At 36.9% G+C, this 21125-nt stretch overlaps 1 protein-coding gene across 1 annotated transcript in view; it reads right to left on the bottom strand.

Annotated features, from left to right (window-relative positions):
- Positions 1-825: 825 nt before the first annotated feature.
- Positions 826-21125, bottom strand: part of LOC134791221 (paternally-expressed gene 3 protein-like) — a 41583-nt gene continuing 21283 nt past the window's right edge. The window contains exons 2-4 of the mRNA XM_063762199.1: positions 4608-4730; positions 3645-3806; positions 826-3148 (exon numbers count right to left, since the gene is read on the bottom strand). Of these exons, the coding sequence (XP_063618269.1) occupies positions 1883-3148; positions 3645-3806; positions 4608-4730 (1551 nt within the window). The 3' untranslated portion in view covers positions 826-1882. The remainder of the gene's footprint in view (positions 3149-3644; positions 3807-4607; positions 4731-21125) is intronic.

The following is a 21125-nucleotide window of genomic DNA, read 5'->3' as shown; positions in this document are numbered from 1 at the left end:
AAGGCGCGAAATTCAAATTTTTAAACAAACTATCAAAAATACCTAATAATAAAGTCAAAATGGCAAGATGTGCCACTAGCCAGCTAACATGTGTGTTCCAAGTTGAATGTAAAAATTTCACTTCACTCACTCGTTTGAAAAAAAAACCGGGCAAGTGCGAGTCGGACTCGCGCACGAAGGGTTCCGTACCACAATGCAAAAAAAAAAACAAAAAGAAAAGCAAAACAAAACGGTCACCCATCCAAGTACTGACCACTCCCGACGTTGCTTAACTTTGGTCAAAAATCACGTTTGTTGTATGGGAGCCCCATTTAAATCTTTATTTTATTCTGTTTTTAGTATTTGTTGTTATAGCGGCAACAGAAATACATCATCTGTGAAAATTTCAACTGTCTAGCTATCACGGTTCGTGAGATACAGCCTGGTGACAGACGGACGGACGGACGGACGGACGGACGGACGGACGGACGGACGGACAGCGAAGTCTTAGTAATAGGGTCCCGTTTTACCCTTTGGGTACGGAACCCTAAAAACGGTCAACCATCCAAGTACTGACCACTCCCGACGTTGCTTAACTTTGGTCAAAAATCACGTTTGTTGTATGGGAGCCCCATTTAAATCTTTATTTTATTCTGTTTTTAGTATTTGTTGTTATAGCGGCAACAGAAATACATCTAATGTGAAAATTTCAACTGTCTAGCTATCACGGTTCGTGAGATACAGCCTGGTGACAGACGGACGGACGGACGGACGGACGGACAGCGAAGTCTTAGTAATAGGGTCCCGTTTTACCCTTTGGGTACGGAACCCTAACAAACAAATAGATTGTAAAAAATATAATTTAATATTAAAACAAAAATTACAAAAATTACTACTAAGGTTTTTACATTAATCCGCGCGTCGTCGACTTAACGCGCGGATTTTTACATTTTATACTTATGACTACATGTTTACGATTAGGTACTGATTAGACACAGCGTCATATATGTACAGTGCGGCCACGCCACGTATCATCAAGAGTCTGTCAATACACCCCCATTTAAAGGCTGTATAAAAAAAAAACATGTTGGTTTCAAATCGGACTTGGAATTCCGACGGAGGATATTTCCAAGAGTTTAATTTTGGTTAGGTTACAAAATATATTTTTGGTTTAATTCAAATTTCATAAAATATTACTACCTATTACGTATTGTGTTAATGTATTTGACAGACTCCATTTTCATAACATACTTCGATCGTATCGACCAATTAGTTGTACTCAAACATTTAAATGTGACCTAAATTAAGAACTGACAGCAAAAACCTCACACAATATTATTTTAAGTTTTGACATACCATAGAATCGTTGCCTTAATAATTTCTATACAACAACTTAACAAAAACAATTATCAACAGGAGATAGTTTTAAAGTAGTTTTCAAGGAGAGAATTTAAAATATGATGAAAGAAGTCAAACATATAGCATAAAGAACTTTACAGTATGGGACAAAAATTTAAGCAACAGTTATTTACAATTAGAACATTGCGAGTGTTTTTTTACTGTGAGCACTTAATTTAATCGGATATGGCCTTTCGAGCGTTATTTACGGTAATATGAAAGATTAAAATATCAGTCATCAGCTTAGAGGTCATCCATCCATCAAAGTAGGTACAATAACAAAATAAAGAAGGACGCGTATATTAAGTGTAACCAACCTAATGACTACAAATATCTTGAGACCGGTGCTGTCTGTATACACGTACTTACTAATGGAGATTATACCGTCATAAAATCGTTTATGAATGACATTGATAATGGATTGGATGGTCCTAATTTAAACCTAGGCCAAAATTGGTCGATAGTTTTATTTACCTAGCTCAAAGATATTCTACTAATAGAGAAACTAGAACTGGATGCCATGCCCTCTGAGGAAGGCGTCAATCTGCCCTGAGGAGGCAGATTCACCACGCGGCGCGACGTAGTAGTACTGAGGGCCAGCTGCGGCCCTCTGGGGTTGCGGTGCTTGCGCGAGCCTCTGCGCCTGAGCCCTCGCTGCGGCTCTATCTCTTTGCAACTGAGTTTGTTGTAGCTGCTGTTGCTGAGCGAATAGCTGTTGGGAGTTCTGGAATTGAGCCTCATTTTGTTGCCTCTGATAGATCTCTTGAGGATTTTGGTGCTGTATCTGGTGACGGAACAATGGTACGTTCGAAGCGGGTGAAGACGGTATAGATGGCAGTTGAGGTGAAGGAACGAACGGTCTTTGCTGCTGAAGTTGAGGTTGGGCTACGTAAGGTTGAAGGCGCTGGTTGAGATTCAACTCTCCCCCCTTCGTTTGAGGCAGGGACTGGAACAACTGAGTGTTGTAGCTTCCACTCGAAGGATCATATACCAGTTCGGTAGAGTACAGAGGATTACCACTAGGAGCTTGAGCGACAGCAGCCTTCGAGGGACCGTTAGTAGCAGTCGATGCTGTGCTGTGGATTTGGTTCTCACGGTGGAACTTGGCAAATTCGGCCGCGAAGTCGATTTGTCCGGAGCTAGGTCTAGCCGTAGTGATCACAGCAGGAGCTGGAGAAGGTGAGTATGCGGCGGGAGCAGGTGAAGCTGAGTAGTTAGGAATCGGAGACGGCGAGTATTCAGGTTCGAGGCTGTACTGGGGTTTAGCGGTTACTTGAACCAACTGAGGTCGGAATGTCGTCGCAGGCGGCAGGGCCCGTGGAGTCGTTACTGGCAAAGGTCTCGGGGTAATGGCGATCTGCTGAGACTGATATGAGGGCCGTCTCGGGGTTGGGCGCTGGACGACTCTCTGCCTAATGTGTTGTAGAGGTTCTTCTTCAACCTCATCCTCGTCAGCGTCTCTGAAATCGTTTTGGAAGTAGGTCGTAGTGGGTCGAGTAGTGGTCGGTCGATGGGCAGGCCTGGTTGGGTAGTTAGGCACGCCGTCGTCGCGTTCTGCGGAGTCTGGGGCAGGTGCTTCGGGTTCCTCTTCCTCGTTGGGCTTGTTGGGGTCGCAAGGGTTGCCGGAGACGTACGTAAACTCTCGTTTGTTGCCGTCGGGGTCCACGTAGCCGTACTTGCCGCGGACGACGCAGTCGGTGCCGCGAGTCTCTTCCTTGAACGAGCCGTCGGCGGCTTCGTAACCGAAGGTGAAGCTGCCGTCATCGTTTACCTGTCAAATCAGAAAAACAATACCTAATTAAAATGTACAATTAGGTAGTAGTTTAGTAATCTTACTTATACATGTATCTACATGTGATCATATTAAAATAGTTTTTACATACACACAATGATATTTCTCACATTTATCAGTAATAGAACAATCCTTTAATATAAAAAAATTGTACTATTAAAATAAAAATTAATTTATATAGAATATAACTCATATGTAGGTACCTACAAGTCTTTACCTTCTTAAGTAAGTAATTAGCATTAGTCAATGTGTAGGTACCTATTGCTAAACATATGTGAACGAATCCTTGAAAACGAGTCCAAATATTTTATTGTGTGGGCGAGCGGGTATAAAGTAACGTCATTGTGTGCACTGTGCAATTCATATTGTCCAAACTTGCTGAAAGGAGATAAGTTCTGTACAAATTGCACAGTACTTATCTCCTTTCAGCACAGAGTCATGTAGGGCTGGAGTTAATTTAGTATTCCTTTATTACCTTGTTGTAGTTCCTGATGGTCTGCACGGGCGGCTGCTTGGGCTCCTGCGGCTGAGTCTTGAGGCGCGCGGGCCCTCGCGGCGCCGCGCGCGGTTCGTACTCGTCGAGCCGGTCGTCGGCGCGGTACAGCGCGTCGTACTCGTCCGCTGACACCAGGACCACCTGGAATTACGTCATTAACATATGGTTACTGCAGTTGTAAGTATGTGTCTATCTATCACACTGTCTGATTCAGTATCGTAGCCGAGCGCAAATCATGCCTGATGGTTAGCGGTCACCGTTTAGGGCTGATTTAGACGATGCGAGAACTCGCATGCGAGTTTCATACCATTGCGGCTTTTTATCGGTCGGTTGAATTGGACGTAACCAACAGTCCGCAATGTAACTAAAATTGCATTCGATTTCGCGCACCGCCGCGCCGTCTAAATTAAATCAGCACTAACTCATTAAAAATTCAAGAATGTCATATATTACTGTGCTATACCTTTAAATGGAAGAATTTCATTTGCGTTGCCGCCTTAAGGACTTAAACACGATTAAAAATAGCTGCGGTAAACAATGCATACGAGCATCCCGTTCGGTTTTAAAATTGTCATTTCGTTAGTTTGAGTTTTAATTACTGGGTTGATAAGTTGACAAGCTTCCTACAGAACTGAGCATCGCGGTCCATTCGGAACGCCATCATAAATTTACGCTCCAGTGGAAACCCTCCTCGCATCACAGACAACGTTACACAGACGTAGTTTACTTTAAACAACTTTAACTTAACCTCGTAATACCCAGGCCAATTTTGGCGCTTTTGAATTTGGAACTTTCTTTTATTTCTATACGAGTTCAAAACTCGAAAAAACACAGGGACTTACGAGGATAAGGCAGAACTCTGTATAATTAAGTATGAGAATTTGTATCAGGCAGATTATACCTATCGTTATGATTCAACTTAATTGTATTAGGTATATTGACCTGATCATTGGAAGCTCGTTCTTGCGCCTGCGGCTCGTACTCGTACTCCTGAGGCTGCACGTGCAGGCGCGGCCGCGGTCGCGCGCCCGCCGCCAGGCCCGTCGCTACCAGCAAACATACAACCTGGAACCAGAGATATTGCATTTTAATTTTATTTTAGTCACTTATCGTAAGCTACTTTTTTACAAAATAAGATTTACCTATTTACATAGTTATAAAATTAAGTTAAAATTAAGACGAAGAAGAACATCACGTCTTCCACCCAATGCCCAGATAGCATGACAATCAAGAAACTCATTTGCGTTCTCAAAATTAGCCAATCAGAATGAAACCACGAAAACATCAACACCGTCCTTGTGCGGCTAATTACGGTTCCAATTATTACCTTGCAGACAGACAGCGGCTCTTGAACTTATCAGGTAAAGTTCACCAAGTGTGGCGTTAACACCATTAAGTTAATAATTTATTCTAAATTCGCTTTTCAAAATGTGTCACGCGGGTGGAAAAAAAAATACATATAATATTTTTGAATCTAAGTAAGCCGCGTATAGTTCGTTTTTTTTAGTATTAGAAAAAAGGTAAACAATCCAGACGTGTATTTTTATTGAAAAACACTTTTGAAAAATAAGTTACGGCAAATATGTAACAATTATGAATCATATACGATTATACACATTCTTTTGCTTTGATAAGTAATAGTTACTGATTTTTAAAAAGCGTTTTCAATTAAATGACACGTCAAGATCGCGTAGTCTTTTTCTAATGCTAAAAAAAACGAACTATAGTTTCTTACTTAGCAGCTCTGCCGCAGTTTAGCCCAGTCATCTCGGTGTTCGCGCTAATTTTCGCATATCTGCGGGCGCAGCACGGTTCCATTTTTATCGACTATCACTATGCGCGTCCCTTTCGCACTTACATACCTGTTAGAACGTGACAGGCATGGTGACAAGGGATAAAAACGCGACCGTGCTACGCCGCCTGAGCTTGCTTAATTTGAAAGTGACGTGGATAGTCGATACGTCGTTTCCAAATGATTACCAAGAACATAAATTTATCATTAAATAATTTGTTTTTGTATTCTATATACAAAATTTACGATTATTTAAGGATATGTAAGTAAATATATAATAATAACAGTCAATAAAGTCTGGTGTAATCCGATCAAGAATCTTCTAATCGTTTTGACATTTCGAAAAATGAAATTAAACAGTCAATAAATATGTAATACAAGGTAATAAGTACCCTATTATGAATGATTTCTCTCTCTCTGATTTCATTTTTTAATTTCTCATTGTTTAAGGTCTGGGAGACATCACTAAATATTTTCAACAGACTTAAAATAACGGGGTGCTTTCTATGGCTATGGAAACTAAATTTTTAATTAAGTAACATTTTTTTTAAACTTATCGAACACATTAAACCGGTATATCATGTTCTATTATATTTATAATTATTAATAATAAACATCCGGATTATTATTCTGTGGAGTATAAAGTATCCTATGATATGAAATATGAACCAATGCTTAGCAAAATTATCCTTACGCAAAGGTACTAAAGCGGTAGTTCATGTCGGTTCTCGTTAAATTATGGTCATCGTACATTTAGATAAAATAAATAGAAGCAATAAATGGATGAGTGTCATGGCCAGGAGGTCACACGCCGGCCGTTCAACTTAAACATTATGTAATGATGCGTTGGTCATTTTATATGATCTTCTTTGCATAATGTGATATATCTATAAACTTCCCAGTTTCCGCTGTTGTTTGTTTTAAATACCACACCCGCTGTCAGATGCGACGTAAGATTTTTTTTTTGTTATTTTCATCAAACCGCGGTAAAACCAAATATCCCGTCCCATTAATGGACGTACGTACCTTAAGCAAAAGCGATCCCTAAACCTAATACGGTTGTCCATTGATACCATATCTAATATACTGATATAAAATAATAACAAGCATACTTCCATATCCTACCTACCTTATTTCCTTACTACATATTATCTTTCGCGTGCGTTTGTAGTCTACAATTTGTAATATGTACTACATATAAAATGCGTACCTAACGTAAATTGCTTTTCGTTGGACCCAAATGACGCTGTTTCACCACACTTGAAAAAAAATTACTAGGACTTTACAAACAAATGACGTGGTAAAATCTTTTTATTATTAGTGACCGGCTGAGAATCGTTACGTGTGCGTCACGAACGCACCCGTATCTCCGTAACCTCAGTCTAATTGCAATCGACCGCATTCCAGAGTATTGCGAGCATATGACATAACTTGTCGAGAAAAGCTAGTTCCAAGCTTGATTATTGACTATTGAAGAGTGAAATTATTGTGAATTTCCATGAAGGTAATTATGTATATACCTATAGCTGGTCAAGCAGATCTTGTCAGTAGATAAAGGCGGCAAATTTGAAAAATGTAGGCGCGAAGGGATATCGTCCCATAGAAAATTTGAATTTCGCGCCTTTTTTTTACTGACAAGATTTGCTTGACCAGCTTTAAGTGTTTAACTGTCTAAGTAGTTATCACTTGTCGATTAGAATGTAGCTAGTTTCAACGCAACTGACAAATTATATTAGTTTACATATGTACCTACAAAGTACGTAATTGGATAATTTAGTGTAAAAAACTTATAGGTAGGTACCTACTCACTATTTAACGAGCAATATTTAGTTCATTTGTCAATTTTTAGTTATATTTGTCGCCGACCGATCGTAAATTCGATTTGGGCTAATTAAAGTAGACCATAAATATTGGCGGCAAATTAAAAAAAAAACAGCGTATTGCAACACCGTGTATCAAAGCGATAAAACAATAATAATGGTAGGTACTTGACCGTTTTTCCTACATACCTATTAGACATGCGAATTTTACTCTTATTTGCCTACATTGTTTTCATGGTTAAACCGATAATCAGACTTTTATGAAAGAATATTCCCGATCAATATTGTATATTGATCTGAATCTGAACCTGAACAAGTGAGTTTTACGCGGCCCTAAAAGCTAGCGATTGCATCAAGTCAAACGCAATGCATCTCGCTTGCGCCAATGTCAGTACGAGGGAGACGTATTGTGAATTTGTTTACGCAGTCGCTAGCAATATGTCAGTGCCAAACTCGTGGTAAGGATAAAGGACCTACTAGTTTACAGTACTTATACGTTAAATTAATTTATCCACGCCGATGCGCACATAATAAACAAACAAGGGAGAATAGGTATAACAGTGCCGTCACCACATACGATACGCTTTTGTGAAAGCTTGTATAAACATTATGTTTTATGATACATTGTTTAGGCAATGTTATTAGGTAAGATGTTGCGTTAGAAAAGGAAATAATAAACGGAGAGTAAGTAGGTACTCAACAATTAAAAAATATTGTTTTTTGGAGGTAAATAAGCAGACGAACATCCTGATGGAAATCCGCTACACTAGAGGAGTTTCAAGTGCTTTTTTTCTTGAAGGTTTGAAGCTAAGGACGGTAGCATACCTAAAGTATAAGTACATATCTTTTATTTACAACTTAGTACCTAAACAAAAAAGTTTCTTTTAATCTTAAGAGATAATCCCGCATTTAAATATGTATATACAAATACATAGAGATATCTGTGTAAAACCAACCCTCTTTTCTACATACTCCCGATTCGAACTTTAAGATACGTTAATTAATAGATCTAGAAACGATACGAATTAAATGTGTCAGTGTCAAATATGACGTTTTTGTTTGAAGAAATTATTTTATAACTGACGTATCTTAAAGTTCAAATCGGGCCGTTAATCAGTCCAATCTGAAAACAGCTCATAATTTAGTTTAGATTTGAGTCAAGGCTTTATAAATTTCAATCACACCAAATTGTACAATATCAATCAACTTAGCAATAAAACTGATTAACACATATTTCTAAATCTAAATCACAGATTCAAAAACCACTTATTTACGGTCACTTGCTCCATTTGGTAATCGTAGTCTAATTAGCATACGGTTCATAAATTGAATAAGATCACAAAATTTATATTGCAGCTAATACCTACAAATGTGTGATGTGTGATTACTAAATAATTACACATCACACAAACAGCAGGTTAAGCAGTACTTACTTAATAATTTGTCGTTTTAGAAAAAATGTGATGCTTAAATTGTTGGGACCAGAAATAATCCAATATAAACTGGCGGTCAATTTAGATGCTTATATGTAAATGAATAGAAAGAAGAAGATGAATGTTTAAAACTTCACAATGGGGCAGCAATATATAACAGAAATAAACATTTATTAATGTTTCTTTTTTTATAAGCGTGAGCGATGTACTGAGAGTAATAATCAAATCAAGAACAAATAGTCTGTTCGAGAAACTGAAAACGGTGAAAAATAGAGATACTACTCCTAAATATACGTGTGATACCTCATTAGATTCGTCATGATGCCTAGAAAAATGTATTCGAAGCGTGTATTAGCACACAAAAAATATCAAAAGTTATAAACAAAAAAAGGGGGAAATGTAGATATTTTATTATTTTCCCAATATCCCAAAAAGTATTAATATTTAAGAAACAAAAATTAATATTATAAAAGAGGACGATATTTCCAATCAAACATTCCATAATGTTTCTTAAATATTAATAATTTTTGAGATATTGGGGAAATAAAAAATATCTACTTTTCTTTGTTTATAACTTTTGATATTTTTTGTGTGCTAATACACGCTTCGAATACATTTTTCTAGGTATCATGACGAATCTAATGAGGTATCACACTGTAACTCCCCCCTTTATTTATTTACTTACTTACTTACTTAACTTACCCATAATATAAACACCCCCTTTCGATTTACCCTTAAAATATGGCCATGTGATCGTCTAGCTAGTGGTTAGGACCCCTTGAAGTGAACCGCGGCAACCTCAAATTCTTTAATGAGTATCAACAAAATTTTGGACTCTGACTTTATTTATTATTACCTAGATTTTGAGAACAGATATTTATGGTAATAAAATAAGTATTTATGCAAGTAAGAAATAATTTAAAGAAAAATGAATTACAAAAATAGAAAATTATTAGAATTTATTAGTGCAATGTAAATGATGGTGTAAAATTTACTATAATGTATTTAAGTATTGCAGCATATATGATGATATAAATATATAAAAATGTTGTTGGTAAAATCCTGCCACACCTATTAAGCTTCCGGGATAACATAGAAGCAGCACTCCTGAGATAAGCTCTTTTACACCCTAGCATTTCAAGGTTAATTATAATTAACTATCATCTTCTAAACGATGTGTGATTTAATCACACGTGCTGCTCCGTACGCCCGATGCAGAGGGGCTACCGCGAAAACCGAAATCCGCAAATTGCGGGGATCTTACTCTTTCACTCCAATGAAGGCGTAATTAGAGTGACAGAGAAAAATGCCCGCAATTGACGACTTTCGGTATTGGCGGTAGCCCTACTGGTCTGGAAGCTCTTAGTCCGATTTGCAAGTATCAATCGGAACACCTACCCTACCAGTTTAGCCAGACGGGCTATGACCAACACTTCGTAACTTAAGCGCACCTAGATGATGATGAAAAGAAGTGTCAAAGTATCCATCAATCATCATAATTACTTATCTTTTTTATATTCAAAAGCTAGGGATGCTAATCCCTTAATCCCATTCCCCAAAACTGATAATCTAGACAGAATTCCTAGTTCTCTAGATGTATAAACGAAGTACCGAGTTTATTCACTAATTATTATGTTTAATCGAGGCCGAAATTGAGTATTCACTCAATTTATCCTTTGTACTGCTCTTGCCTGACAAAGGTTCCCTAAAGCAAACCGTTCTTCAATCCCAGAATAGTCTGCGTTCCTAAATCCAGATTGATAATTAAGAGATTATGTTGTATGTATTACCTGATTATATTACTCAGTACCTCGTCCCTACACCAGACAACCAGAAATGAAAAGTAGAAATAAAATTTTATAGAAGCATTAATTCTTTCCCCATATAAATTAGAAATTAGGAAGATTTAGGCAGTTGAACCTTTACCTTTTAAACACGCATATTTTAGGATAAAGAAACCATATTTTTAAACCCTTAAAGAGAAATATATATCAACCATATCAATTGTATAGACCAGAACTAAAAAAGAACCCTAATAAACAATAAAATGAGTGTGTGATTCTACCCTAACTCTACCCATTGTCCCTAATCTAGTACATTCAAAGCATAGTTCGTTCTTACCATCGACCTAATGCTTTGTAATATACGCAAGTGTGGTCCCTACGAGAAGCTGTAAAGTTCGGCAGGCGAAACCGAGAAGGCAACCTACAGGCCAGTGTATTTGACTCCCTCCTTATCGCCCGCGGGCATGGTGGATAAGAATAAGTCGCCCTATTCCGTGTATATAAGTGGATCAGTACCCTTGCACACACACGCACTAATCACGAGGGAAACTCTGCCACAACAAAGACTAAGTGTAATATCAGTCATGACAGAAGCTTGTCCCCGCAACCAGCACTGGCATGAACCGGAGCATCGAAATATATAAATAAATTTAATAGGAGACCTAGTCTCAATTACTGTCGACCTCAGTGGGCCCAGATTACTCCGGATGACGCGCACGTGACGTCCCCACATCCATCTAAACAGCTGGGCCTTGAGACTAGTGAGATAATTCGTCTCTTATGTTGATATAAAAGAGACGCCAAGTCCTCTCAAACTTGGAGCAATAGACTCCTAACCATCCAATCCTTTGGCACCGTTAGGCGGAGTGAATGGTTAGCTGGACAAACTGTCAGTCCAAACAATGATCTGGCTTTTAAAATAGCAAAAATACCCCATAGAAAAACACTAAAATAACTAAGTTATCACTAACTAACTCAACAGAAAAGTGAAATTCCCTTAAACACTGGCATCTATATTTAACGTTACGAGAATTTCTTCCCGCAAAACCAAACACAGACAATATTCCTAGCCCCGGCTATGCATTGACATTGTCCCTGCATAACATGACGGCACTTAGAACACACAGCGTAAAGAAAACTTCACAATAACTAAAAACCCACACATGGCAGTAAAGAATCTCCACAACAGTCTAAACTTAGCGTTACGACGATTAAAATCCCCGCAAAACCAAGCACAGACACAAATTCTAAGTTTAAATTCACTAGGATAATTCCAAGTAAAAACAAACACAGAAACAGTCGCGGAGAAACTTCACCTCCCCGCACTACGTTACACCCGAAAACCAGAGTCACTGCTAGCCCGGTCGAAGAATGAATGCATCTCCCAACGCTCCGCACCGGCCTTTTATACCTTTTTACTATGGCGACATATCGGCGACATATTGGCGACATAACGGCGACATAACGGGGACATAACGGCGACATACTAGCATAAACATTATTCCAAAAGTACCAGGATGGCAGAATTGCAGAAGAGGTCGTTTGCCTCGGGCGGGTAACCGACAACAGGTGTCTTATTAAGACAAACGTTTACCAAAAGTACCAGGATACCAGAACTGAGGAAGATGTCATTAACCTCGTGGCGTGTAACAAGGTTTGATTCAAGAAGAAAGATCACAAGTTCCAGGTTGTTTACTAAACCATATGTCTTAAATATTAAGGTTCACTATTGCTTACTTCAGAATATAAATCATGTCCTTTTTACTCACGCAGTTTAGAGAAAGACGGAGCTATTTTTAATGACATCTATGCACACATTCATAGGCAATAGTCGAGTAGTCAGTTGGAGTAGACTAAATTATGATAAAAGGGAACGTTCGAAAACTCTTCACGTACGAATTTGTAAGCATTATTTTACTTTGAGATATTTCTAGTTTACTTCTGAAAAACGTTCCTGTATTGAAGTTTTTTATGTTTATTAGTATCTAATATATTATTTAAGACATCCGGAATATAGAGAATTAATTATTTTAATATTTTTATTTATCTTATGAATTTTTAGATTTTATGTTTCGAAATTGTACTAGAGCATCAGCGTAACGGAACGTCGAACTGTCTTCATCAGTTATATTGTCAACGTCAATACTAATTTGTTGTTGATTATTTCCTGAGGGTTTATTTTGTTTATTTCTAAGTTAAAATAAAGATAAAAAAAAAAGAAAGACACGTGATACCTATTATGGATTACCATGGAATTGCTTCAAGTTTCAACTGTTAGAATATTCGATGGAATCATGAATGAAATATGCGACTGAAGAGGTCTTTAGTATTACAAGGTATTCCTTTCTATTTTCTGTGTTTCAATGAAAAATGTGGTTAATACTAGGCAATAGGCATACGACTAGTCACAACACGTACCTATTTTTAGGAGTAGTACTTACCTCTATTTTTCACCGTTTTCAGTTTCTTGAACAGACTAAAATTGATAAAGTGTAAATATTCATTCTGAATGTAGGTCGGTAACCCTATTTGAGAATCTTGTTATATTTTATAATTTGCAAATTCTGTCACAACAAAATTTTCCGCTCAATTTCGCAGTCTGCTTTTATCTTGAGTCGACCTTGCGACAAGCTCATTGCGTTGCGTATGTACGAGCTCACAATAAGTACGGTCCAGTTCGGACACCTGTTCTATACATTTCTCGGTTGCCACATCTTCCCAGCGGCGCAGACGATCGGGTCATGATGTTGCGTAGAATGTAATTATTTTTATTGACTTTTGTGGGTGATCGCCCTGGGGTAAAATAGATCGACGGCCGACAAACTTATCTATACGTTAACTAGCTTTTACAGAGTATCGCCTGCGGTAGGGCTGTTACTGATCTTAGCTGTATTGTTATGTATAGTATATTATGCATTATGCCAAGACTAAGATTACTAAATATATTATGTTATATGTACTATTGCTTGTTTTAGCTTTATCCACCCAAAAAAGTGTAACAGAATCTAATAGAGCATGCTTCAGTGACCGGATAGCCTCGCATTCCGATTGCATTATCTGAACACTTACCTTACTAGTTGGCTACTGATTACTGTTTTTGCAACGGACAAAAAACGAACTCCTTGAACCGTATATAAAGGGTTAATTATATACCTATCAATTTGCGTGTTTGTTTTTAGTTTCTTAGGCTGGTCGAACCGCTTCGGCTTTACCATTTTAGGAATAAACGAGTATGTGAAATTATAGTTTATTGAGCCACTCGCTTTGTCAATTCATTATATTATATTGCCAAAGGTGCTACGTTAGCACTACGACTTCAGTAAGTATACGTAACATCGTCTATAGCACGAAAACAAAGTTTTCTGACTCGTTATAGTTTAACTTGACTTGCTATTTAATTCGATATCCAGCAACATGAAATAAGTGCCTGTCCATAGTGGGAAACTCTACCTATAAAATAGTGACAAAAAAAAAGAGTACGTATTGGAACTTCTTAAAATTACAAACTCTAAAGTATAAAAAAACTTTAATTCTACACCTATAGGATCGAAATTCATTTGAAAGGAGTCTGCTTACTCTCACATTGTTATAGAAACATGGGTTACTTGAAAGCAAAACGGAAACACAAATTGCCATTTGATTGTAGCTATTTATTTGTCATTTGGCTTTTCTTTGCGACAGATATAGTGTTACAAAGTTGCGTAGTTCTGCCAGAAACTCCGATACTAAGTTTGCTGCGTGGAAATTTCCTGTCAACTCTTTGACAGGGTCACCAGTCTGACGGCAAAGATAACTTTGCAACAGTTTTGTCACATTCGTATGTCACACATAAGACGGATGGGTCAAAATTTGACAAAGGAATATAAATTATGCGTCATGTATGTTATGATTTCATAAGCTGGCATACCTACTCAGACATTTCGAAATGTGTTCAGAATAGATGTATCAGTCTAGTACCTATTGTAGTGCTCACAGTTCTAATTAAGTAATGACACTGTTTACTATGTATAGGGAGATTCACAAGAGCTAGCGCAAAATTGGTACTGAACTGTAAAAATTTTCATGTCAATTCCACGTCAGCTTTCATAAATCTGCCTACCTACAGATGTAATCGTCAACCGGTGCAAATATAGCTTACTAACTTTTTCGCATACGTTTTAGATTCTCAAATCTATAAGGTTAAACAGGTTGGGTATGGAGGAACGCCACGAACTCCACGCATTGGTACTTATCCATAAACGCCACTAGCTCTATAAATCAGTAGCAGATCGTGGCCGCAATGATCAGCGCGTGAGCCATTTGAGGCAATTCCTTAAACTTTACGACTGGAAGGCAATTTCATCTTAAACTTTGACCAACGTAGACAATCTGAAATTATTACTGCTTAGTAAACTAGATTTGTACGTTTAGCTGTGGAATTTACACAAATCTGTACAGAAACTACAGAATGATTAACAATGTAAAAGCATACACCAGCAATATATGTAATACCTATTAGAACTTTTAGATTAGTATGGGTGTTTGTTACTTTGGGTGTTACATTTAAGTCATTTAAGATTAACTTTTTTTATCTAGGCGTTAGTAAAGTAAACGTAAAGAGTTGTTGCACGGCAATCGCCACGGCGGACTCACTTCTGTCGTAACCGAACCGTATCGAACCGCGATCCAGATAATCATCGGTACTCGTAAGCTTAACATACAATGTCTATTTAGTATCCTATGCATTTATAGAGGTAACAGTTGTGAAACTTTTTTACGTATTTTAGGGTTAGCAAACAAGAAACCGTTAGTTATTTGTCCGTCTATCTGAGAAGTTTAAAACGTAACAATTTTTAATGCCGCTCGACCTCTAGTATTGTAAAATTTTCAGAGCATTTCATTTGTTTAGGGTAGGTATTTATAAAATCACCATTTTATAGATCAGGAAAATTCATAAGATTAAAATATCCTCTAGGTAATTATATTACAAATAAAGAAACCCCCTTCTCAGTACAAGCACGTGGTCATTTTTATTTTACAAGTATGCAGTATTGTAAGAATATTGTACCTAAATGCAATATTGTAGGAATTTAAGAAAATCTAAATATACATAAGTATTGCGACAGTTTGTGACTAAAAGTGTATAGCGGTTCAGAAACACGTCATATTGAGTTATATGTTATGCATAGGTAGAGCTATATTATCTAGTCAAATCTGGGACATGTAGGTAGGTACTCATTTTGTTTAAAAAGTACTAGTCTGTAGTAAAACTATTACAGACTGATCTTTATGTCCATCAGAAAGCGAACGACGAGGTATAGCCTATAATTTAACCAAACATACATCATAATAACACAACTAAAGCGCGTTACCAAACCAAACAAAATAACAATAAAATAAAATGATTATTAATGATTATTCGGTTTTGAAATAGTCCAGTAATGATCGAGCAGAATATCAATGTACTGATTGGTAATCGATATCGCCCGACACGCTATTATTTATTTCGATGTTTCGAAATTTAACTATTCTTAAATCCTGATCTATGGTAAATCATATAAATTATACCCCGAGGGATATAGGTGGCAAGGCACAGCAAAGCACTGATCAAAAAATAATTTAGTAAGGTGCCTGCATCAAAGAAGGCCCGGTTCTTAAGCTTGCCTACTTTCAAAATTAAATACATACCTCTAGTCTACTTTTATAAGTAGCTTATTTTGAAATAGACAAAACTGCAACTTCATATTAAACATAAGAATAATTAAAAATAACAATGGGCCTTCTTTTGTGCAGTTAGGTATAATCTTTTTGAACATCATTATCTGATATAATATCAGACATTGACACATAACTAGTTATTTAATTCATGATTTTCTACCACATTCCTTGTGAAGTTCCAACAATAGACAAATTTATCCTGACGCAGGAAAATTAAGAGTAACTTAGTATTTTTTAATAACACGAATAAATTTAAATTGATGTAAATAAAGTTCATGAGAAAGGTTCATTTTTACATTTCCATTAGTGAATTTTATCCCATTGCCAAGCTCATCAAACCGGTGCGGCGGTCAGTCGCCTCCGCCTGCGCCTGCGCCTGTGAAAACGATACTGCGCAGGAGTGGCTTTCTACGCGCGCACAGCATGCGTAATGTCATGTGTCACGTAGTGAAAGTGATACTGATTTTATTTAGTCAATTACCTAATGTTTAAGTAGGTGACGGTTTGTTTACTACGTGTAATATGGAGGTGGCTGTAACAAAAGGAGGCAAACTAAGCACAGGCACGATTATATGTAGTAACGATTAAACATGGAATAAAGATATGACCTGCTAGAGTACGCAACCTAAAATTGATTGAAGATACAATACCACAAATTAGTACAAACTTTTATACCTAGGTCCAGAGAATTTTTAAAAACGCTGTATGTTCTTGTTTTCTAATATTGTGTCTTTTTACGAAGTTTCAAGTTTCACTCAAAAAAAATATTTATCAGTATCAACTATAAGCACTTAGAGTGCACACAAAAGTTACGTATATAAACGGTGTATTCCCATTTGTCCTCGCCCCACGTGACCGCCCCACCATACATGAGGCGGGAACACAATGGGAATGATTTAATATGAAAACACCTAAGCACAGATGGGAATAGGTGACTACCGAATTTAGACCCTTGGTTGACTGGGCAAAAATCATTGCAAATGAGCTCTAAAATTATCCGTTTTAAGGAATAGGTCGAGTTACCAGTCATGTATCTTTTATCTCCCGGTGTAGGAGAATAAAAACTGTGAGGTGATGATGTAATACTCAAATGCTGATCCATTAACTATCGGAAGTAAAAAGCGCAGCTTAACGTTTCAAAACCGGATAATTAACAAGCGCTTTTATCGGTAATCGATTTTTAATCGAGCTTTATGGTTGTACCGTTATATTCATACATGAAACTCATGATGTACCTAATTGCTTTATTAGTATAGGTAGGTACTTAGTCAATTCAGGCATGCCAAAAATAAAATAAATCTCTATAAAAATATATATGTTAATTATATTAATATTTTAAAGAACCTTCAAATAGAATAAGTAGAAGTAGTTTCTCAGCTATATGTAGTCGTACTTCTTATTTGTTAGATTCTAGATATCATTAACAATGTTATCAATTTTTGTCCTTAACGGCCTCGTGTCGAACCTTAACTAGCCAATATTGATTGGTTGGTCATCAAACCTGTTGCCCTGTTGCTATAAACGTTTAAAACCCAAGTGCTGCAAAGGCTACAGTAGTAGTAGTTTTCCTTCGCGCATATCAAGCCATGTGAATCTGACCACCGTGGCACTCTCACTAGTTATCACTTACGAAATGCAGGTGGCGCAACTATTGACATTGCCTATGTGTTTATACTTGAATTTATTTAATAAAGAAATAAATATTCAAAATGAAAAATATACACTGTACCCATCTATCTACATATACCTAAATATAAAAGTTTGTACATAGAGTACCTACCAAAAGGTAAATGGTCAAGATAGGTACCAAATAGAGTAATACTAATGGTGTTCATTCATAAACGTGCTACAAGCCTCAATTAACTATTAATCGTTTGTCTTAATTAATAGATGAATACCCATATACTTATAGATGCATACATTTCATCTAATGCTTCTAAAGTTTTAGGGGATATGTGTGTATACTTTGTGTAATACGATGAGTTAGTAAATCATCTAAAACGATCACTAACAGGCCTATTCGGATTTCGAGATAATCACAAGATCTAGAGACGATTTAGAGATCAACTAGATCTACATTAGATATCGACTAGATGTGACTTGGATATCTAAGTCATAACTTGTCAAAATCGTTCAAGAGGACCTCCAGAATCGCGGAAACGTCAAATTTGACATATCTATCTTACAAATATCTTTAAATTATCCATATCGTAACTTGTTGAAGTCTAGTAGAAATCTAATTCATTTTCCGAATCGAGCCGAAAATGTCATCAATCACCGCTGCTAGCATGAACTTTACTTGAAGAAACTAAAGGTTAACGTGGACATTACTTATCGATAGCCACTTATGATCTATACGTAACCTCGTGTAATTTGATACTTGCTGAAATTATCTAAATAGTACCTTACAGAGACCTATGAGACCTAGTAATCTTAGTGCGGTTTAAAATTTACAGTCGAATCGATAAAATCGATCTGATTCATCAAATTAAATAATCTGTGTCAACGCTTTCAATCTATGTGTGACCTCAACCTTTAAGCTTATTGAATCAATCAAACTAGATCAATTTATACCTATCACATCCTACGAAATGCAAACTTATCTTTCAATCAAAGACATAAATCATAATCATTAGGTAGGGTAGACCGGGGGCAATAGTACCATTTTTTGGATAATGGTTCCTAGTTCACAATGTATATGAGCTGAACCAAAACTGTACGTACATATGAAATAGTAGGTTATTGATTTACGTATTTTTGAGGGTAATTGTTAATAAACAGTAAGAGTATGGTAGAAAATCCCGTTTTTCGTCAATGATTCCTTGTGGTACAATTGACCCTTCGTGCGGGTCAATAGTAACATAAATAATTGGAACGTAAATAAAACCCAAATAATATGTTTATTATCAAACTGCACAACGGGACTTAATCGCGTATTTAAGTTTTAAGATTTACCTCCGACGTTTCGAGGACGGCGTTGTCCCCGTGGTCTCGGAGAAGACTGGCTCAAGTTGACATCAACATCTTCTAGCCGCGCGAGTTTTTCGAACTACCCGCACTTGGTCTTGTTTATCAGTTTGAACGTTTTGCGCACTAGGGATGTCACTCTGTCGACACACAACACTAACGATATTCGATTTATCGACTGTCGATATTCGTTTCCGCTTACATTTACTAATGACTGGATTCCATGTGGATGAGATCTTAAAACCAATCATTAGTAAATGTAAGCGGAAACGAATATCGACAGTCGATAAATCGAATATCGTTAGTGTTGTGTGTCGACAGAGTGACATCCCTAGTGCGCAAAACGTTCAAACTGATAAACAAGACCAAGTGCGGGTAGTTCGAAAAACTCGCGCGGCTAGAAGATGTTGATGTCAACTTGAGCCAGTCTTCTCCGAGACCACGGGGACAACGCCGTCCTCGAAACGTCGGAGGTAAATCTTAAAACTTAAATACGCGATTAAGTCCCGTTGTGCAGTTTGATAATGTTTAATAATCGTGAAAGTTTAAATATGTTTATTATACATATAAAGGTTTATTATTTTAGAGCTTAACTGTAATCAATATTTTCAGTTAAGAATGAGAATATTCAAATACCAATCTAACTCTAGGATTATTTAGTTTTGAATAATATGACAAAATATTTCTCGTAAATACTTACTTTGATCACTCGAAAACAAAAATGGTCTCTTAGCACCTCCGTTCCGCGTCGTAGCGAGCGGCCGACTACTGAGCGGGTCCAGACAAGTATTGGGCTTTATCGTGTATACCCACATATTCATATTTCGTTGTAATTGTGAAGATAATAACGATGGTACTATTGCCCCGTGGTACTATTGCCCCCGATCTACCCTACTATAAATAGTACCAGATTGTAACGCAACCCGAATGAATGACACTTACCTAAGTACCTACTACGAGTATGTCGACGCTGTAGCTTCACATATGTATATTATTCAAAATCTGTTATTTATGACTTAGACCGGCGGCGCGATTCGGGAAATAATTTAGAGATTCACTATAGTTCGTTTTTTTTAGCATTAGAAATAAGGTAAACAATCTTAATGTGTCTTTTAATTGAAAAACACATTTTAAAAATAAGTTATGGCAAATATGTAACAATTATGAATCTAATACGATTATTTATATTCTTCTGCTTTCACAAGTATTAAATTTTGATTTTTAAAAAGCGTTTTTCAATTAAAAGACTTGTCAAAATCGCTTACCTTCTTGCAAGTTCTTTCTAATGCTAAAAAAACGAACTATAGATATGAAATAGTAAAGATATGTGACGTTTCACGGCAAAAAAATTCTACCTTTACAGTCTAGAAATCAAATTAGGCGTCTACTATTCTACAATAAGCATCATCCAAACCCGTACATGTAAATTAAACAATCTATAAAATGAATGGTAAACCCCAATCGATTGTTTTTCCCGTGCTTTCACTTGACCTTGGCTCCGCCATCTTGAATTACAATAATTAGCCGGCAGTTTGTGCGTGACCGCCTGCCCTTGGGTCGGATTCCCATATGTTACGTCAACGTGTCAGCTGTCAGTGTTTTGTTTTGAGCCGGCATTTTTGTATTGTTTTGACAGATTCGTGGTCAGGTCGTCACGTCACTTGCTTGACCTGACCATGTGTTAATGTTTAATAATTACATACGCATGGAACTATATAGTAATTTAATTTAATAGCTATGTTATAATCTAAATACCTTACAAAGGCTCTGGTGTCCAGAAAATTCGTCGGCTATAGTTCTGGCCCTTATTAAAAAGAACAATTTTGTCTTATAACATTTTAATAGTAAGTAGGTACCTAGCCAATCTTATTAGTAGATAAGATACGATGCAAGTGTATGAATTCGCACTAAATACTAATTAATGTGTAAACATTTCATCACTTTTGGTCTTCATAAGACCAAGCAGA

This window comes from Cydia splendana, chromosome 1 (assembly GCF_910591565.1).
Source record: "Cydia splendana chromosome 1, ilCydSple1.2, whole genome shotgun sequence".
NCBI lineage: Eukaryota > Metazoa > Arthropoda > Insecta > Lepidoptera > Tortricidae > Cydia > Cydia splendana.
Note: the sequence above shows the minus strand (reverse complement) of the source record. Positions and strands in the feature narration are given on the sequence as shown.